Source organism: Alligator sinensis, unplaced genomic scaffold (genome assembly GCF_000455745.1).
Source record: "Alligator sinensis unplaced genomic scaffold, ASM45574v1 scaffold820_1, whole genome shotgun sequence".
In the NCBI taxonomy this organism is placed as follows: domain Eukaryota; kingdom Metazoa; phylum Chordata; order Crocodylia; family Alligatoridae; genus Alligator; species Alligator sinensis.
This window is the reverse complement of record NW_005842428.1, coordinates 10,178-32,436: the sequence shown is the minus strand read 5'-3', so window position 1 is coordinate 32,436 and position 22,259 is coordinate 10,178. Positions and strand designations below refer to the sequence as shown.

Below are 22,259 nucleotides of genomic sequence, written 5' to 3'. Positions count from 1 at the left end.
TTCTACATGTTGCTGTGCCTTCTCTGATCTGCAATCTGTTTGAAGGGAAGAAAGAAACTGTGTCTTCTAAATAAGCCAGTCACTGGAATTTGATTCCTTCTCAGAGATAAGATTTGGAGCACATAGGTCCCTCCAGATCACTGCAAGCTTTAATGCTAAGGATCCCTGGATGAGGAAGTACTGCTCATGGTAGGTCACTGGTAGAACATAAGTACTGTACTAGATGAAACTAGTCATCTGTCTAGCCCAGTATGCTTTCTCGGTCAGTGGTGGGAGCGGATGCTTTAAAGGGAAGGCATACAAAAAGGGTATATCTAGAGTGATCTGTCCTGCGTTATACCCTCCATGGCACCCAACACCACTGGTTTAGAGATGCCAAAGGATACGTTCTTGGCTGTTCCATTTAATAGCTATGAATGGATATATTATTTCAAATTTACCTAGTCCCATTTTGAACCTGGTTATACTAGCTGCCTCCACAACCTCTTGTGGTAATGAGTTCTTCAAGTTAATTACATGCTATTACAAAAAAACCCCAAAACTTTCTCTTATTACAAGTTTAAAACTTTCAGTGCGTGCTCCCTAGTTCTAGTTTTCTAGGACTTGGGGAACAATAGTTCTGTGTTCACTAGGTGCACACCCTGCATGATTTTTATAGACCTCTCTCATATTCTGGCCCCTCAGCCTTCTTTCTATGCTGAAGTCCTAGCCCTTTTTAGTCTCTGTTAAACCCAAGTTTCTTCTGCTTTTAAAAATATGCAACAACACCTTGCACATAACTAGATTTCTGGTACAGGATGGTTCCATGCACCTCACTTGGCAATGTAGCTGTTTCCTTACATCACTTTTTTTCTCTGTAAACTGCAAGTGGATTTGAGACCAGAGGTTTATCTCCAGTGCGTGCTGGAAGGTGACACCCATAGACTTTCTTAGTTAAATCCTCCCATTTGAAACAAAACTACTTATAAAATAACCTGATTCCTAAATACTGATCTGTTGAATCTGGTTTATAGAACCATGCTTATAGCTGGTGATGGAATACATTTTGGACAAAATATTCAGAAGATAGTGAAGTGGGTTCTGTAATTTTTCTCTCTCCTCTCCTGTAGTTTTTAAAACTGGGGGATGAGAAAGTCTTCAGTGGTTTCTAGGCAGTAGTGAAGAGAAGTCTTCCAGAACTTCCCAAACTGTATTAATAAGAAAAGGCTTGACTTGGACTTTATTGCGCTATGTATGGAATTAACTCAGTCATACCTTTTAGCTTTCTGATGGATTGTCAGCCCCCAAAGAAGGGATGATTTAATTTAGAGGATCTCTACTTCAGGTCTTCCTAAGTTGTGATTTTTGAGGCATTTGAGACTGTTTAGGATTTTCTGTTTAATTCAAAGCAAAGAATGTCTAAAGTGTTTACAAGTGATCTGTATTCTGGGTTTATAGATGCCCAGTTCTTCTCTTGAGAGAGAAATGTGCTGCTGTTTTCTTTCTTATTCTAAGTAGGTTGTCTGTATAACCTTCATGAAACAATGAAGAATTAGATAATTGTTTGATAATTTTTTGATAATTCTATTTTTCTATATGAAAAATAAATTAGTATTGCTTTGTGCGGGCCTACTCCCGATCCCATCCATGTTGCCATGTGCGGGTCGGGAGCGATCCGGGCCCTTTTCGCTCCGTGCGGGCTGTGGCCCGGGCACGCTGGATCGGAGAGAACGGGCGACACGCTAGAATTAGGCACGGACGCGTAATGGTTGATTCAAGATTGTTTACTTACACCGAAGATGGTCGCGGTGTAGGCTGGACAGTTTCCCAGGCACAGCTCCGATTAAATCCCTGTTTGAGGACTATGACAAGCTCGGTTCTCTCTCACGAAGTTTGCTAGGCTCCGTGGATCGTTTTATTCACTCACTCACACGAAGTTTGCTAGGCTCCGTGGGTCCGTCTCTTTTGCGCGCAGGGAGGGATACGTCTAGGAATCTATCGGCGATGGGGAGAGGCCAGAGGCTGATCAGGCCCCTGTTGCCTTTTAAGAAATGCGTTGGGTCCGTAAGGATCTGCAGCGCTTAGAGATCTTCACGCAAGGCGAAGATTTTCTCTCTCTTTCTCGAACTCTGACTTGGGCGGAAATCACCCAAGCTCTTTATACGGCTAGCAAGCCAATCACTAGCCGCCACGTGTGCATAATTTAGAACTAGCCAATAATGGGGCTCTAATTAGAATACAAATGGCGGGAACTCTTTGCACCCAAGCATTTCTTAGATGCAAAAGAAATGCACCATGCAAAGAAAGCTACAAATTGGCGGGAAATTCTCCCTTGCACCGGGGTTCTCATTTACAGCAGAAAACTCCACTGTGCAAAGAAGCTGCAATTTAGCGGGAAAATAATTTAGCAGTGCCAAAGCGCACACAAAAACAAAAATCATAACTTTGGGTTGTGACATGCTTAATGATGGGGAATGTCCTGGGGGAAAAGGGTGATTTCCATGCTCTTAATGGACTGCAAGCAGTTTAGAGGTATCAAACAAAAAATGACAGCACCCTTATACACCCAGTACTTCAGGTGCTAATCCACTGAATGAGTGAGTTTTATGACTGCTGTACCATTTGGAAAAGATATTTATCAGTGGCCCTAATATCTGTGATATTTCATGTAGATGTTAGGAACAGTATGTATGTAGGGATGGGAAATGAAGCTCATGTTTATACAACCTCTATGACTGCCTTTGACAGATGCATGTACCAGAACAGATTTTGTATTTCAAGGTATTTATTTTTCTAGGCCACAGGATAATTGGAAAGTAGGGCTGAAAGGGACCTTATGAGGTCATCTAGTCCAGCCCCCTGCTTAAGACAGGATCATGATCACTGACTAAATCGGGGGCGGGCAATTATTTTGGATGGAGGGCCACTTACAGAGTTTTGGCAACCCATCAAGGGTGCATGACAGGCAGCCCAGGGCTGATAAATATTAATTTTCTAAATTTTTTTAAGGGCCCCACAAGCCAGATAGAATGGCCTGGCAGGCTGCATCCTGCCTACCCCTGGACTAAATCATCTCAGCCAAGTGTCTGTCTAACCTGTTCTTGAAAACTTCCAGGGATGGAGATTATACCACTTCTCTAGGGAGCTTGATCCAATGCATGACCCACCCACATAGTCAGAAGGTTCCTCCTAATCTCCAACCTAAGTTTCCTCTGCAGCTTGAGGCCATTGCTCGTAGTCCTGTCTCCTACAGCCACAGAGAAAAGCCCATCTACAGGCCAAATTGGTTTGGAGCACAAATCACACGGTTAAGACCAGCGTTTGATCAAAGACCTGGCTCTTGCAACTCTTTTGGTTACAGCAATATTATTAGCCTACCCACTTGTCTTCAGGCAATATGTTCAGTGATCTTTCTAGGTCGTTCCCTGTAGCTTACAAGGATACGATTTTTTTTTTTTTTTTTTTTTTTTTTTTTTTTGAGGGGAGGAGAGTACTAGTCTTTGTAATGTCTGTGCATATCTGTTCCAGTGGATTAATTGATAAATGGTTAACTTTTTATTCCTTCTACTCTTAATGCTTTTCCTGATCCCTGTCCAAAATAGGGAACAGTTCTTTCCTTCTGTGTGTTTTGGTTAAAATGTGGCATTTTTCTCCTCTTAAACCTTTTAATTTAATTGTTATGTTGTAAAACTGAGCATGTTCTCCTCCTGTGTACCACAAGGTGGCATTAGGACACTGGAAATGGTTATTATACTTTGTCCCCTAAAATTTTTCTACTTTAAAAAAAAAAAATAGAGTGTTCATCTTTGAGAACTACTTGCCATGATAGACTTAAACTAGATTACTTTCCAGTTCTTGTTCAAACACTTCCAATGCAATTTCTTATAGAACAAAACTTGTTTGATATTTTTTGTTTTGTGGAGGGGAGTGAGAAATGTTGCTTTGCCAATGAGCTTATCTATTTTTGTGGATAGGAATCCTTCCACAACAACAATAGCTAATTTTCCCATAACTCAGTGCATTTAATTCAGTGCTAAAAATTATCACCAGTGGTTTTTCTGAAAAATGCACATTTTTTGAGCAGTTTGCGGATTGAGACCAACGCCCTGAGGTAAGTGGGGAAGCCACTGGAGGAAGCACAAGCAGGAAGGGGTGTGAGGTTGCCTTATTCTGTCTGAGAAGTAGTGAAATTGTCTGGTTACCTCCATGAATGCATAGAGCCTGGGAAACAAATGAGAAGAATCGGAAGGCCTTGCACAGTCAAGGAACTATGATGTGATTGGAATAAAAAGAGACTTGGTGGCATAGCTCGCTTGACTGGAGCACTGTCATGGATGAGTGCAAACTTTTCAGGAAGGACAGGCAGGGGAGAAGAGGAGGAGTTGCACTGTGTAAAACAGCTATATGATTGTCCAGAGCTCCAGTATGAAACTGGAGATAGGCCTGTTGAAAGTGTCTGGGTATGGGTCAGAGGGGGAGAGCAGCAAGCATGACATCATGGTGGGTATGTGCTCTAGACCTCCAGACTAGGAGGATGAGGAAGATGAGGCTTTCTTCAAACAGGTAGCAGACGTTTCCCAATCACAGGCCCTGGTTCTTGTGGGGGACTTCAGTCACCTTCATATCTGCTGGGCAGTACACAGGCAATCCAGGAAGTTCCTGGAGAGTGTTGGGGACAATTTCCTGGTTTAAGCATTGGAGAGGTCAGCTAGAGGCCCTGCTCTTCTTGGCCTACTGCTCATAAGCAGGGATGAATTGGTGGGGAATGTAGTAGTAGTGGATGGCAACTTGGGCAGCAGTGACCATGAGATGATTAAGTTCAGGATCCTGAGGAAAGGAAGGATGGAGTGTAGCAGAGTAAGGACCCTGGACTTTGAATCTCTCAGGAAACTGATGGGTAGGATCTCCTAGGAGGCCAGTTCGAGGGTCAAAGGAGTCCAGGAGACCTGGATGTACTTTTAAGAAACCTTACTGAAGTGGCAGGAACAAACCATCCTTATGCACAGGAAGACTAACATAAGGCAGAAGATCAGCTTGGCTAGCAGGGAACTCTCCAGTGAGGTTAAACACAAAAAGGATGCTTACAAGAGATGGAAACTTAGATAACTAGGGAGGAGCATAAGAGTATTGCTTGGGCATGCAGGATTGTAATCAGGAAGGCAGAAACTCAACTGGAGTTGCAACTAGCAAAGGATGTGAAGGGTAACAGCAAGAAGGGTTTCTACAAGTATGTTTGCAACAAGAGAAATATTAGAGAAAGCTTTGGTTCGTTACTGGTGGAGGTCCTCAAAATCCTTGGACCTCCTAGTGACAGATGACGCAGAAAGGGCTCAAGTACTCAATACCTTTTCACCTCAGTTTTCACAGGCAAGGTCAGCTCTCAGACTACTGTACCTGGCAGCACAGCTGGAGGAGGAGGTAAGCAGCCAACAGTGGTGAAAGAACAGGTTAAGGACTATTTAGAAAAGCTGGACCTGTACAGGTCCATGGGAGTGGATGTGATACACCAGAGTACTGAGCAAGCTGACAGATGTGATTGCAGAGCTGCTGACCATATCTTTGAAAACTCATGGCCATTGGGAGAGGTCCCAGCTGACTGGAAAAGGGTACATATAGTGCCCATCTGAAGAAAGGGAAGAAAGAGGATCTAGGGAACTACAGACCTGTTGGCTTCAACTCAGTCCCTGGTAAAATCATGGAGCAAGTTCCCAAGGAATCCATTTCTAAGCAGTTGGAGAATATGATTAGGAACAGTCAGCGTGGATTCACCAAGGGAAAGCCATGTCTGTTCAACCTAATTGCCTTCTATCATGAGATGACCGGCTCTGTGGATATGGGCAAAACAGTGGATGTGATATATCTGGACTTTAGCAACATTTTTTTTTATATAATCTCCCACAAAATTCTTGCAAGCAAGCTATAGAAGTATGGGTTGGATGAATGTGAACGTACTGTAATGTAGATAGAAAACTGACGGGGTCTTCGGACTCAAAGTGTGTAGTAATCAATGGCTCAATGTCTAGTTTCATAGATTCATAGATGTTAGGGTCGGAAGGGACCTCAATAGATCGAGTCCGACCCAACTACTAGTTGGTAGTTAGCATCGAGTGGAATGTCCCAGGGGTTGGTCCTGGGCCTGGTTTTGCTCAGTATCTTCAACAGTGACCTGGAAGATGGAATGGCATGCACTCTCAGCAAGTTTGCAGGTGACACCATGCTGTGGGGAATAGTAGATATGCTGGAGGGTAGAGTTAGGATTCACAGAGACCTTGACAAATTGAAGGATTGGACCAAAAGAAATCTCACTAAGTTCAGTAATGACAAGTGCTAAACCCTGCACTTAGGACAGAACGGTCTCATGCACTGGTATGGCCTGGGGACTGACTGGCTAAGCAGCAGCTCTGCAGAAAAGGACCTGGGGGATACAGTGACCAGTAAGCTGAATATAAACCAACAGTGTGCCCTTGTTGTGAAGAAGGCTAATAGCATACTGGGCTACATTGGAGTGTTGCCAGCAGATTGAGGGAAGTGATTCTTTATCCCTATTTGGCCCTGGTGAGCCCACATCTAGAGTACTGTGTCCAGTTTTGGGCACCCCACTACAAAAATGTTGTGGACAAATTTGAGAGTCCAGCAGAGGTCAACAGACATGGTTAGGGACCTGGAGCACAGGACTTCTGAGGAGAGACTGAGGGAACTGGGCTTATAGTCTGGAGAAGAGAGGGGTGAGAAGAGATTTAATAGAAGCCTTCAATTACCTGACTGGTGGTTCCAAAGAGGATGGTGCTAGATTGTGGTGGCAGGTAACAGAACAAGGAGAAATGGTCTCAAACTGCAGCAAGGGAAGTTTAGGTTAGATAGTGGGAAGAACTTTCTCACTAGGAGGGTAGTAAAATACTGGAACATGTTACCCAGAGAGGTGGTGGAAGCTCCATCCTTGGAGGGTTTTCAAAACTCAGCTAGATAAAGCTTTGACTGGGATGATATAGTTGGGGCTGGTCCTCCTTTGAGCAGGGGGTTGGACTAGATGACCTCAGGTCCCTTCAAACCCTAATTTTCTATGACTCTGATTGTACAGTGTACTATATATTCTGATAATGGTGTAAAACCAGGCTTCCAAAAGATAGCTAAATAAAAACATCTAAGGATAAAAGCAAAAGTGAACTTCGAGATTTATCTCCATGGGACATTCATGGAAAATGAATCTGGATTAACTGCAAGGTGTGAATTAATGTATTTACTCAGTTTATAAAATGACTCTCTTCCTCCATTCAGCGTAGGGAAAATCAAGCCTTGTCGTTTGATCACATACAATTTTACCTGAAATCAGCAAATTCACAGGGGATGGCAAGGTTAGTGAGAAGGCAGCATGGCCAGGCACCTAGCACATGGCTGGCTGGCTAGCAGCAGTTGCCTGGGCTCCCCTCAGTGTCCAGGGCTCCTGGGTGGCCAGTGCAGGGTCACTCCAAGCTGGTGCCTGTCAGCATATTCATATGCTGAGCTGCTTTGGCACCCACTGGCCAGAAGCCCCATGTGTGACTTGAAATGATCTGGCAGGTGCCAGCTAGGCACCGTCCCCTCAGCGTATGGGATTTATGGCCAGCACATGCTGATTTTTCTTGAGCTGCTGCTCAAGCAGCAGGTACTGGAGTAACCCAGCACACAGAAAGGGACCCAGCCAGGCTGCCAGCATGTGATGAGTTACTCCAGCACCTGCTACTGGGGCAGCAGCTTGGAGCAACTCAGCACGTGCTGGCCAAAAACCCTGGACTGCAGGGATGGTGCCTAGCCTATGGTGCCTACTGTGTCATTTTGAGCTGCATGTGGGGTTTCCAGCCAGAGGGCACCAAAGCAAGTTGGCGCACGCTGGCAGGCAGCAGCTTGAAGTGACCCTGTACTGGCTGGCCAGGAACACTGCACACAGCTTGAAATGACCTGGCAGGCACCAGCCAGGCACTGTTCCTGCAGCATCAATTCTGGATAAACTATGGGTACTATATGCAAGTTGCTACAGCCATGTTTGATTTCAAGGGTATTGTTTTCAAGTTTGCTTCTCACTTCCACATGCTCAGGGAGAGCAGGTTCTGACAGTTAGGAAAGGGGGAAGAGGCTGCTAGGGAAAAAAGCTGTGGGGGAGCCAGGGAGCAGAGAGCTACCTGACCCCCAGATCTATTTTCCCTGCTGTAGCAGTGGGGGAGGGACAAATTCAAGACAAAGGGCTAATTATTAGATTCTATACCTGGAAATTATAACAATTTTTTTCATATAGTAGGGGTTTTCAACCTTTTTGTGTCATTGTACCCCCTGGCAGCCAGATGCAGAGCTGTGTACCCCTGGCTGCTGAGTGGGGGGAAGGAGGGGAGCGGGCAGAAAGCAGTGGGAGTGCCGAGTAGCTGGACGCCGAGGGACGGCAGCCTCCACATGCGAGTTTCCCCATCCCCTTGCGCCTGGCTGGGCTGGTGACGCGTGCACAGCAGTGCAGGATGCTGCATGGTAGCATTCCATCCCTGCCCGTGTGCATGTACCCGCTAGGTCCGTCTCAAGTACCCCCAGGGGTACCTGTACCTCCAGTTGACACCCCTTTATATATAGAATCTAATTATTGGGAAGCTGTCTTACCAGGATCATCTTCTATTCTGCGTAACTACAGTAATTGACTATTTCAAATCCCTGTATGTAAAACATACCAACTTTTCTGAGTGTCCTACCATAGCAAGGCCTATTTTCCCACGTCTTAACAGAACTAATAACTTCAATTCAATGAACATCTGTAATGGATCTCAAAGATATTTGTAGCTTGTGACTGTTCTTGGTACACAGTTAAGAATAAGCTGGTGAAGAACCTTGACTTTTATTTCCTCTCCTGCAGTAAAATCCTCTAACATACCAAGGTTCCTTTTCTTTTCTTCTAAGCCTGCCTGGTGGTGCAGTGCATTCCTCCTGACAACCAGTAGTCAGTAGTTGTAAAGTGTCTTTTTTTTTTTTTAATGTCTTTATGTACTTCTAAGAAGTGCTGCTTTCATAGCCCAGCAAGCAGCAAACTTGCATCCATGCAACAGGTCAGCCTGTGTAGTGACTGACAGTGAAAGCTGATTGTCAGTAGAAGCAGTTGTCAAGTTTGAGATGAGGCACCATGTCCAAGGTAGAGAGGGTCAAAGGGTCGTTCATTCTACGTGATCATCGAGTCCTTGGTGCTTCTTCAGAGACATAATTGTTAGTGAAGTCACTGAACAGTCAAGCTATGTTTTGCCAATACTGGAATAAGTTTTCAGAACTGGATATAGATTTCAAGGCTTGTGATCCCACTGAACAGGAATAAAGCACCAGGATCATTGTAAATGACTGTACAGACCTGCTGTGTCTGAGCACCTGAGAGCAAATCTAAGTTTGGAGGGAAACACAGGTGGTTCATGTTCAGTAACAGTGTTCCTAGAAGTCACCAACCTATGTGCTTTTCCATAACTGTGTTTTCTGATCCTAGTGTAAAACCAGTACTGTATGTTGTTCCACTGTTAATAGCAAAATTAACAAAGGAAATGCTTCTTTTGATGCAAGTGTTTAGATCTGTTCTAGCTTGAAATATATAATTAAAGGGAGCCTATATAAGTATACTGGGTGCAAGGGTGATATTTTGTAAAAACAAACTTTAATTAGTGGAGTGTCAAAACCAAAAATTTCCTACTGTGAATAAGAGGTTTTTGGACTATTTGTGGAAAGAAAATATTGAATGGTATAAAACTTTACCTTTGTGTGTGTGTGTGTGTGTGTGTGTGTGTGTGTGTGTGTGTTTTTTCTTTAGGGTCCTGTGCTAATAGGAAGTTCTCAGGGTGGTGTTAATATTGAAGATGTTGCAGCGGAGAATCCTGATGCGATAATTAAGGAACCTGTTGATATTGTGGAAGGCATCAAAAAGGAGCAAGCTGTTGGGGTACTTGAAGTACTTTTTCACATTAACAATTAGAGGGGAGTGTTGCTTCTAAAATTTGCTAAGTATATTTACATATAGCCTGCTAAGTTGATTTCATACTAGATATTATAATGTAGCTTTCAGTTTATAATAATATAAATCTAGCACCATATGTTGGAATTTAACTTAAGGCTCATATATAGAATTATAGAAAATTAGGGTTGGAAGGGACCTTAGGAAGTCATCTAGTCTGACCCGTGCTCAAAGCGGGACCAGCCCCAAGGGCTTTGTCAAGCTGGGCCTTAGAAACTCCAAGGGTGGAGATTCCACCACCTCTCTAGGTAATCTGTTCCAGTGCTTCATCACCCTCCTAGTGAGAGAGTTTTTCCTAATATCCAACCTAAACCTCCCTTGCTATAACTTGAGACCATTGCTTCTTGTTTTCTCATCTACCACCAACTGAGAACAGTCTAGCTCCATCCTCTTTGGAACCACCCTTCAGGTAGTTAAAGGCTGCTATCCAGTCTGCCCCCTCCCCCCCCTTTTCTCTTCTGCAGACTAAATAAGCCTAGTTCCCTCAGCCTCTCCTCATAAGTCCATGTGCCCCAGCCCCTGAACCATTTTCCTTGCTCCCTGTTGGACTCTTTCCAACTTATCCCCATCCTTTCTATAGTGGGGGACCCAAAACTGGACAACAGTACTCCAGATGTGGCCTTATCAGTGTAGAATAGAGTGGAATAACTACTTCCTTTGATCTCCTGGCAACACTTCTACTAATGCAGCCTATATGCTGATGGCCATTTTGGCAGTAAGGACACTCTAGTGACTCATCTATCTTACTGTCCACTGTAACCCCCCGGTCCTTCTTTGCAGAGCTGCTGCTTAGCCAGGCTGTAGCAGTGCAAAGGATTCTTCGGTCCTAAGTACAGGACTTTGCACTTGCCCTTGTTGGAGGATTGGGCCAAAGGAACTATCAAGAGGTTCAATTTGTCTAGGTCACTCTGAAGCCTAAGCCCTACCTTCTAGTGTATCTACCACACCCCCCAGCTTGATGTCATCCACATGCTTGCTGAGGGTGCATTCCATCCCATCTTACATATCGTTAATGAAGATGTTGAACAAAACTGGTCCCAGGACTCACCCCTGTGGCACTCCACTTGATACTGGCTGCCAACTAGATATTGAGCCATTGACTACTACCCGTTGAGCTTGACAATCCTGCTTTCTGTCCACCTTACAGTCCATTCATTCAACCCATACTTTCTTAGCTGGTTTGCAAGAATACTGTGGCAGATGGTATCAAAAGCCCTGTTAGAATCAAAATGTATTATGTCCCCTGCTTTCCCCATATTTGCAGAGCCAGTTATCTTATGATAGAAGGCAATCAGGTTGGTCAGGCATGACTTGGCCTTGGTGAATCCATGGGGACTGTTCCTAATTGCCTTCTCCTCCAAGTGCTTAGAAATGGATTCTTCAAGTACCTTCATGCTTTTTCTGGGGACTGAGGTGAAGCTGACTAGTCTATAGTTCCCTGGATCCTCCTTCTTCCCTTTCTTAAAGATGGGTACTATATTTGCTCTTTTCCAATCGTCTGGGACCTCCCTCGATTGCCATGAGTTTTCACAGTTGATGGCCAGTGGCTCTGCAATCACATCAGCCAACTCCCTTGGCACCCTTGGATGCATTCGCATCTGGCTCCATGGATTTGTACATATTTATCTTTTCTAAATAGTCCCTAACCTGTTTTTTCCACCACTGAGGTGACTAGCCAGTTGCCCTACTTTTTCAGGAAAAATGAAGCCTCTCCTGCTGCGTCCCCTCCTGCTTATGCTTCTTCCGAGTCCCCCACTCCCCCACTTACCTCAGGGCTTTGTTCTCCATTCCCTGGTGAACGTAGTTTAAACCCCTCTTCACTAAGGTGGCGAACTTGTCTGTAAAGATGCTCTTTCCTCTCTTTGTCAATTAGATCCCATCTCTTCCCAGCAATCCTTCTTGGAACAACATCCCATGCTCAAAGAAGCAGAATCCTTGCTGGTGACACTGCCTGCACAGCCATGCATTGATCTGCAGCATGCATGTGCTCCTGCCATGGCCCTTTCCCTTGAATACATTTGACGTATAATTCACTAGCCTTTGTAGGGCAATGCAGACTTTTTTGTGTTTTAAACTAGATAAATCCCTCAAATGCAAGTTTTCACTCAAGACAAGTGAAGGTCTATAGCCACAGATTAGGCTTGTGCCAAAACAAAATTACCCACTAGGCTAAGAAGTCCAGTAACCAGAAATGTAATGATTTAATGATCTCATTATTTCTTTTACTTTCAGCTGGCCCAGAAAATGGGATTCCCTCCTAACCTGGTGGAGGAAGCAGCAGAAAACATGATCAAGATATATAATCTCTTTCTGAAGTATGATGCCACCATGATAGAAATAAACCCTATGGTAGAAGATGCTTCAGGAATTGGTAAAGTTTCCTCCTTTACTAATGCTCATAAGGGGGATTTGAATTTGGCATTTCATAAAGCATATTGTCTGGTGCGGAAACTCTGCTAAAATTTTCCTTTGCGCATAGCGAGATAATTTAACATGATCCTTTGAAACATTAATTTAGGAAACTGTAGCACCTAAATAACTACAGATAAATTTAGTGCAATTTGAGTGGTTTTTAGATTCAGTGTGCATTCAACTCTAGACTACTAGGCACCGGATCAAATGTTTAGAAGTCCTGGTTAGCAGTCTTAAGTTGAGACCTTTCAGAAGTGACTAGGCATCAAGGCTCTGAAAACCTTGCATCTAAAAATCATGCTAACTGAAAATTGGGCCCCCCTTTAAGGTGTTCCAAGTAGGTTAACAAAAAACTAAGTAATGTTTATGGCTGCTCTTAAATGAAAATATTCATTCTGCTCTGAAGAGGTGATGTATATACTTGGATTATTCAACAGTTCTTTCATCATTTTTTAGTGCTAATTGCTAGCCTATTGTTTTTCCAACAGTCGATTCTTTTTGTGCCCAAGCACAGATGTAAGTTGTTATATACTAAGCTATTGTTTCCTCAGAAAAGAAACCTGCGGAAGAACCCTTTTTTGTGTTTAAGGGGACTGCATTGGTCTCCTTTGCTCTACCTTTTTATATGAAACCCATACTTTTAATCTAAAAGCAGGAACCAAAATGTGATAAAAATATAACAGAGGTGGCACTGTGGAAGGATTGATGTGACAGTTTGTCATTTCAGTAGTATGCAACTGATCCAGGCACATAATAAAACATATCCTAAACTGTGAAAGAATTTCATTTCAAGAAATGCATTTTTACATGTTACATGCACTATTCAGGCAGCCATAATCCACTTTCTGATTCTATAACTTGTAGTACATCTGGGAGACAATGCTATGGTATTGTCTAGTCCTATGATGCTAGTTTACATAAAATATTGTTTTGGCAAAAGTTTGGAGCAGAAATTTCATAAAGTAGCCTGTGCCCTAAGAAACCAGTTGAATGTGAGTACTTAACATGTATTCTATTGTATGTACATTGGAGAAATAGTTGTGGCTTTAAGTGAGGAACATTAACGGCATCTTTTGTTTCTGTTTTGTTTTTCAATCTTACAAGTGATGTGTATGGATGCGAAGATAAACTTTGATAGTAATTCAGCATATCGTCAGAAAAAAATCTTTGATCTCCAGGACTGGACGCAGGAGGATGAAAGAGACAGAGATGCAGCTAAAGCCGACCTCAACTACATAGGATTAGATGGAAACATAGGCTGCCTGGGTATGTAATTTATATAACAGAGTTTTAAATGCTGTTGTGTTTGCTAATGGAATTCCTAAATGCACTTTATTTTTTCTTTAAAGTAAATGGTGCTGGTTTGGCTATGGCCACAATGGATATAATTAAACTTCATGGAGGGACTTCAGCAAATTTCCTTGATGTTGGTGGGGGTGCTACTGTGCATCAAGTAACTGAGGCCTTTAAACTTATTACTTCAGATAAAAAGGTAAGAGAGGGACTGGCATTTCAAGTGTCTGCAGTATTAAATAACAAATTGCATTTTGAAATGACACATAATGCTTATCTTTAGTAAACATGTCATTGTCTTAAGGGAGACTACAGAGAGAGAGAGAACTGTTTTGATCTCTTTGTCCTTTATGATGTGGACTAAGAGGCCACAAAAACATATTTAAGGGTTTTTTTCTTACCTATTGAGCCCAGATTTTTGGACAAAGGAAGTTTCTCAGCTCGTTGCAGAAGGGGCAAAGTGTATTTGAATCTTTTCCAGAGAGCCTTTACAGGCATCTATCAGTTAGTTGTTCAAACTTTGCTCAGTTCTGATGTACATTACATACAAGGTGTTTATAATGTCCTTGTGCAACTTTAAGCTTTAATAACTTTGGATTTGCACATGATAGAAGCAAACTGTAAACAGAAATTGAAAGCATAATGCATTAAGTTTTAAAACGGTACAGCTCAAACTCCTAGACTTCAACATAACTGCCATCTTTCGTGATATATCATTCAATCGGATTTTCCAACTTGTAGAAAACATTTTCCAGAATGCTTTCATGAATTACATTTGTGACCTTTACCCTATGCATTGCTTACACTATGCTAAAAATCTTAATGAATTATTATGCTTTCAGTTGCCACTCACAGCTCGCTTCTATCATGTGTATATCCAAAGTTATTAAAGTTTAAATTTGCACAAGAAATTTATAAACATGCTGTATACTACTGAATTTACTATGCTGCTATAAGAAGCTTAAGCTGCAGCAATGAGAGCGAAATTAACAGATTTACAACTTGGCCAGTAGCTTGCTAGAGTGAATGTAATGTGTGTGATGGGATTCCATACAACACCCGGCATGCTAAAGAGTTGGAAGGAGAGTAGTACAGCTAAGAACAATACACTATACACATGGCTCTTTGATAGTGTTGAATGAGGAGGAAGTTGGAACAGCTAGTAAGTTGGGCCACTGGAGGATTATGTGTGGTGGGAAATAGACAGGAAATACTTTTGAGTGAAAGGCCGTATGGACGGGCATTTGATAAGAAATTGAACCAAGTACTAGTGAGATGTGCCATATCAAATCAAAGAAATGAATGCTGAGTAGCTTTGTTTTATCCAAAGAGCTGCAGTGTGATAGGATTTAGGCCTACAAGTCATGTACTCTTTATCTTATGTGCCCAAGTGGCTCTCTAAGTCACTTCTAGATCCTGCTGTTACTTAGTACATGGATGGTTGTCTTAGCCCTCACTTTCTTTTTCCCCCCTCGGTTTTGCTCTGTCTTGCCTATTTGGACACTTGTTAGGTCACATGAAGGGAGACCCAGATTCTAGGCTGCCCCTTCACCCAGAGCAGGTGGTTGAACCTGCAGTTCCCAACAGAGTACCTTGCATTTGCTGTGTTGGATAAACAGTAGTGGGATAACTTCTGTGTCATTGTGGTTAGGTTCCAGGGCTCATCCCTTGCACTGTACTTGTATCACTGTGTTTTGGGGGTTTGCAGACAAAGCATTTCAAACAGGAGTTGAGTTACCAGTTTATTACTACTGTATGCTTTGGTCATCAGAATGTGTGCTTTTAAGACCCTTACAAAAATCAGAAAAAACCATACTAAGCCAGGGAAGAAAGCCCTAGGCTCCTAAAAATGTTTGCTAGATCATGAACATTGAGAACAGGTCATCTAAAAACTATTGGAATGAAGGTTAAACCATTGATTCAATGAATACTGTCAAGGAAGTAATCTCTTATGCATGTTGAGGAATGGTCATGGCAGCACTTCTGTGAGGTGCACAGTGGGAGGGAGGAAGTGCAACTTGCTATTACAGATATTTAATATCAAATCCATTCATTTGACTAATTAACTGGAGAAATTAGGCTTGTACACATGGCTTCTGAGGCTTGTTATAAAAACTTAGTTTTATGATGAAAGACTTTCACATTACTTAATTGTTGTATGATTGCTGTTTAACAGCTAATAAGGTCGCAGTTGTTAACAAGGAGGGGACAAGGTAATGTACTATCACAGTTTCAGAAGGGTTAAACTGCAGTCTGTTTGGATTCCCATCTTCTATGGAATCTCTACAGAAGGCTGTAAATAGGATTTTTTTGTTTGTTTTACAATCCCATGGTGGCTTGATGTTTTTGAAGACAGCTGATTAATTTTAATCTAGGTTTTGTTGGTCATCTTAAAGGCAGCAGATAATATGCTGGCAGTTGACTTGGATAAATGTGAAGGTAATAAATGTTAAGGTAATGAATGCTTTGGAGACAAAGTGAATGTTTAGGGACACTGTCGTGTCTTGCTTAAAAGTCAGACTAAGGCTGTCTGACTTTTAAGCAAGGGACTTTTAAGCTAGGGACTATACCAATGTGACCCATGTCCCCGCAGGCTGTGAATTGCCTAGGGGCACCCCTCCTCTCAGTGCTCCACCATGTCATGTGCACAGATACTCTTTCCTCTCTGTAATGTATTGTGCCATGTGTGGAGGCTCCCTATTGCACTGCTCTGCATGTGAACTGTAGCTCTCTTGGATTGGTTCAAGGCACTTGCATAGAACAGCTAGTCACCAGTCCTCATGTTCCTTATGTCCAAGCTGGTTAACTGATGCTTTTGAGACTCTGATTTTTTTATTCATAATTCTGGGTTTATCTTGTGTATCAAGTTTGCACCCTTAACATTGCTAACATAGTGGCACTCTTGAAAGTATCTTGAGGCACCCCATCAAGAAATACTGCTCTAGAATAAAGAACCCCTACGTTCATAATCACGTACTTAGCATTGCACATGTGGAGGTTAAATTTTCAGAACTGATTTTTAGGAATCGGGCCACCTTTTAGTGAATATTTTAAAATATTTAATTAATATTTAATTTTGAATGATAATTCTGTTGCTGACTGTGTGTGTGTGTGTGTGTGTGTGTGTAAAAACCCAAACAAACTTGTATGCTACTTCCTTACTAGGTACTGGCTATTCTGGTCAATATTTTTGGAGGCATTATGCGATGTGATGTTATTGCACAAGGTATCATTATGGCAGTAAAAGACTTGGACCTAAAAATACCTATCGTAGTACGATTGCAAGGTATGTACTTTTCTGTGTACTGCATAAATATATTTATTTTGTTTTATAGCAGCAAAAAATTACAGCAGTTAAACTATTCTGTTACTTTAAAGAGAAGAGGTGTGCTTTTTTTTTTTTTTTTTTTTAATAGAGAAAAAAACTTTTTGAGACTATTTCTTGAGACCTTGTAAATATTAGTGACTTGCCAATTAGGGCTTTTCTATCTTTGTACCCATTTTTACTTAAGATTTTTTTTTTTTTTTTTAGAACTAATAAAATTGGTGGTGGTGCTGCAGAGACCTCCTATTATGGAGTATAATTAAGTCAAAATAGAGGTATTTTGGCAGAACTGTCCTGGAACACTTGAACATCATCAATTCATACTGTAGCTGACTTTGCTAGGGAACGTTAATACATGTTTGGTAATACTAAAATCTATTATGTTAAAACTACTTGCTTTTTAAGGTACGCGAGTTGATGATGCCAAAGCTTTAATAACAGCTAGTGGTCTTAAAATCCTTGCCTGTGATGACTTGGATGAAGCTGCTAAAATGGTGAGCAAAAGAGTTTAGTAATACAAGATTTGCAATAGATGCTATGCTTTAACATGTCTCAAATTCCCCAGTTAATAAACAAGAGTAGATGGGGATAAAATATTTTTAAGTCTTTAGCTTGCATAATGCCATTTACTAAAAAAACCCACTTAAAGCAGTGTGTGAGTAGTGGATAAGGCAGCAAATTACTTTGTAGACAGAAGGTAGTGTATCTGGAACTTCAGCACTTAAGGACTTGCTTTATTGGTAGAGGAGAAACTTGAGCAGATTGTTGGTTCTGTGTCTTTTTTGTACATGGGTTTGGGGCAGGGCTGTGGCTGGGCTCTGCCAGGCTGGGAGGCTTCACCCTCCCAACATCACCACCACTGCTCACCTGCCGTGCTCAGCTGAGCCTGCCCTCTCTGAGCCTAGCCCTGGTCCAGACCCCCACCGGGAAGAGGCTGATACTGCCACTTCTGCCAGGAGCGCTGCACCTTTTGCGGGCTCATCTGTGCATGGTGAGTGGACAGTGGTGCGGGGCAGGGGGGGCGCAGCTAAGGTGAATTTTGGGGTGGCTATAGCCCCCAAGCCCTCTGCCCCCTCCTCCCCCCCATAGGTAATAGAAAAGAAACAGCCCTTCCACCCATCTTCAAAGTTTATCTAAAAGATCTTATCTGAAAGGCTCATGCTAAGTGCAGCACTTTAAAAAGTGTAGTGCTTTGTCAAAAATAGTTTTAATTTCAAACCAAGGTTAATACTCTCTAACTGGTCTGTCTGTAATATAAACTGTACATGGCACTTTGTCCTGCGGTTGAATGCTTCAGAAATATAGCAGCAGTCACTGAATGGGAGAGTCTGGTTACTTTGATTCCCATGGCTCTGAGTTTTTATTTTAAGACGTTTTATAAGTCCTGTCAAGATGGCCAAGTTCTTAATGGACTACTAGACTATTTTTGTAGCAAGGTATGCATATGTAGGTTTCTTTTTTCTTAAAAGTAATTGTTCCTGGCATCACTTTTGAGGTCAACTAAGCAGTCTTTTTTTTTTTTTTTTTAATGCTTACTGTAATTTGTTCGTGTTTTAATTTTCTTTGTTTCCTTTTTCCAGGTTGTGAAACTCTCAGAAATAGTAACCTTAGCAAAGCAAGCTCAGGTGGATGTCAAGTTTCAGTTGCCAATATGAAAAGAAAGGTGTCATGAAAGTGTTTAATGTGCTATTCTTTTGAAATACTGTTGTTCTGTAGTATTTTTGTTTTTGTGTGGAGGTTTTAATTGCTTGACAGGCGCACAAACTTTAAAGTACCTGATCCTACATTCAGGTTAAATGGTCAGCGCTCATGTAAAAGTTTGTATTGCTGATATTTAGTCTTTTTAGTTGCAGTTCCAACCTCTCCAGCTTCTGGTGCAGAATATCACTTGCAATATACTCATTCATTATTGTCAACAATGAAGCTTTTGGTTGAAAATTGATTCTTTTGAATAACATCTGAAGTTATTTTTAATTGTACATTCATATTACTAGATTCAGGAAAGAGAGATGTAATGATTAGATTCTTTAGCACTCAAAATATGGAGGATGTATTGAAACGGTATCTTTATATTGAAGATGCTTGTACTCAGCAGTATAACAAATGGACTCGAGCACACCAATCATTATTTATAAGCGAGGCATTTGAACACTCCCAGGAACATTCAAAAAGTGCTTTGTTGGAATGGCGGGTTAATTAACTTGACAAGACAACTTAATCACTACAAAATATACTGTAGCACTTAAGTCTTTATGATCTCTGGTGCCTACTGAATAGCATCAGATAGTTTTGTAAATGAACAAATAAAGTATATTTCCTTGATGTTTGGCAGACATAACATACAGAGAAGAACTAGAATGTCTATTGTACGTTAATAAAATGTCTCCCAAGAGATTAGTATTGTTGTCTCTTGTGTGTCACTAGCTTAATCAGTTTCTTGGTTAAGTGAGCTCCTAAATTAATTTACACCCCCTCATGAGGTCAGCCAGCAGGCTTATATGTGTATGCCCAAACCCAGACAGCCAGCAGGCGAAGAACTTTAAATAAATCTATTAAAAAAAAAAAAAAAAAAAATGGCCTTCAACTGCAACATCTAAACCTAATGAAACAAACTTTACAAGTTGGGGTTGGCAACCAACAGCTCCCAGTCTGGATTCAGCTGCTGTAGAGGTTGGATCCAGCCTGGGAAAGTCTGGGGCAGCATGGAGAATTGGGTAGCACGGAGTTGTGCTGAGCCACCTATCTCCTCTGTAGCCCACCTTTTTTTGCTGTGCTCTTCCAGCCTGTACTTTCATGTGCAGAGGAGTCTTGTATCTGTAGCAAGAATATGTGCAGACACCTTGAACTCTCCAGGGGAAAAGATTTACAGCCTGTGACAGGGAGCCAGGTCATAAGCTCTGGCCCAGGATAACAAAGTATTACTCACCCCTGTGCTAGGTTATTTACATGATGCTCTGTTGGCTCATCGTACATTCACTTTCTGTAAACTCTTTGAAATAGCAGTGTTTGAGCAGGAGTCAGCTTAGAGCAAGGCCACCCACACCAGTGAATAGAATATCCTGTTTGTGACTTGGTTGCTTTACCTTGCCACATTTCACCATCATGGAGTAATGCAATAAAACTTGGGAAACCTTCTATATTTACCCTACGTCTGATTCTGAAACCTGGTACTACATACAATTTTTATACGAGCTGCCCTGGCCTTGAATTTCACAAAATACTGGCAATAAAGGCAAGTTAATGTAATCCTTAGTTTTTTCCTTCTTAATGTTTGCATTGTTTGAATAGCTTTTTATTGAAGTACCACCAAGATGCCTGTCAGGATTGTGACAATAACTGCCTTGCATTAGGTCCTACTCAGACATACTCCTACAATGTGGTGTACTTATCCAGTATTTCAGACATGATTTACTGTTGTTATTGTGCATATAAACAGTGAACATACTTGTAACCGTAAATGCAATATGTGTAGTCTCAGGGGTATAGATTGTAGCCATGTTGGTCTAAGGACACAGGCAGACAAGGTTCTGGTATCTTTTATTAGACCAACTCAGTTGGAAAAATTCTTCTTTGCAAGCTTTTGGGTGTAAATACTCTTTGTCAGGTTTTGGAAGCACCTGCAGTTGGTGTGTGCTCTTCCTGGATGGAATGAATAATAAAGAAGCCAGAGGCTTGCATGCATGCAAGAAAAGCAGTCAGTGAAGACGTAAATTGAGGCGTCAGTGGGCGAGAGACAGCTTGTAGCGGGGAGGGAATTAATGTAGCTGGTAAATAGTGGAGTAGTGGAGAGGTACCTGGGGAATCTGGCTGTTAATTCAGTACAGACCCATGTCATGCAGAAGATAACAAAGGATGATTTAAATGAATTTTAGAAAGGGAAGTCCCCTTATGCATCCTTTGCCTGTTGGAAGGAATGGATAAGGCAAGATGGTCTAACTTTCATCCTGTGAGCTGTATGCAACTTACAAGGGCTTAACTTTGCAGCCTATGCTCCTTGTTGGCCACTACTGACTGCTGCCGCTGCTGGGGTCTCGGCTCCTACTGTGTGTGTGGGAGACGGATGTGTGCACAAGGTCCTGAAAAGAAACAAAACAGGAAAGGAAAGTATGTACTGATGGGGCAGATGTAAATGATGAAGGGAAGTGATCAGCTGAGGTTCAAAGAAAGCTCGTCAATAAAATTTCCTTTGCTGGGTTTTGCAGGGAAGGGACTGTAGGTAATCATGAAGCAACAACGGTCTGAAAGATCTTTTATAAGTTGCAAGTTTAAGATGCATGCAAGTCGATTCTGTTCACTTGGCCAGATGGTGATTCTTGTCTGAAAAGTGCCTATAAACATTGTGTTGTGTTATCTCAGACTTGCATATCAAACATGTTTGTAAGCTGAATACACATGTCTTTTTCTACCAGATGCAGGTACATTGAGTTGCTGCTAATGTTCTTGTCAGATTAGGCACTCTGTGGTACCTTGGCAACCATACTGACTCCTCTGGATTTACACAATAACTGGTTTTGAATTTATTAAGCTTCTGATACACAAGAACAAACTGAATGAAGTTCACCTCTAGCCTTAGAATTAACAAATGGAAACTAGCAAAAATGCCTTTGCCGTTGAAATCAACACCACTAAACTGGCAAATCTTCTTGTGTGTATAAGAAGGTGGTTTGGGGTTTTTTTATGTATACCCTTCTTGGACTAGGTCTGACTTTTTAAAATGAAGACATGAAAGTAGAGGGTAGAAATAAATTAATATGGGCAAAAGTGATAGGCTGAAACTGAGCAATAGGGAAATGTTCTAGAGTAGAAATGATACACAGGTACTTATTTTCTTACTACCCAAGGTACCCAACTATTTATGTCAACTGTTGAAGTCTCTGGTCTCAGCTGGGGGGCTGTGAGATTCTTTTAAAAGGGCTGTGAAGAGAAGTGCCTGCCGCTCCATTCCATGAGGCAGCCGGGCAAAATATATCCCAGGTGTGTTTGAGCTTAACATCTGACCTTGATGTTATCTATGAGAGAGAATACTATCTCAGCCCCTCAGAATCCACCATTACACTGGGAGAAATCCTAATAGACAACACAGGAGTAGAGAGATGAAACACCTGGAAGGAGAAGATTGAGGACCCCAAAATCTGACACACAACAGCAAGAAAGCTTGGGCAACTATAAGAAAACTAGGAGGCGACAACATCACATCTCCAGATATATCAAATGTTACTGCCAACTAGGTTGCACAACATGGCTAGGGCT

At 41.9% G+C, this 22,259-nt stretch overlaps 1 protein-coding gene across 1 annotated transcript in view; it reads left to right on the top strand.

Annotated features, from left to right (window-relative positions):
- The window catches only part of SUCLA2 (succinate-CoA ligase ADP-forming beta subunit), a 40,262-nt gene extending 19,885 nt beyond the window's left edge, over nt 1-20,377 (top strand). Inside the window, exons 5-11 of the mRNA XM_025211767.1 lie at nt 9,779-9,907; nt 12,212-12,350; nt 13,496-13,657; nt 13,741-13,883; nt 16,850-16,970; nt 17,415-17,503; nt 18,590-20,377. Coding sequence (XP_025067552.1) covers nt 9,779-9,907; nt 12,212-12,350; nt 13,496-13,657; nt 13,741-13,883; nt 16,850-16,970; nt 17,415-17,503; nt 18,590-18,664 — 858 coding nt within the window. The 3' untranslated portion in view covers nt 18,665-20,377. The remainder of the gene's footprint in view (nt 1-9,778; nt 9,908-12,211; nt 12,351-13,495; nt 13,658-13,740; nt 13,884-16,849; nt 16,971-17,414; nt 17,504-18,589) is intronic.
- Nucleotides 20,378-22,259: the final 1,882 nt, after the last annotated feature.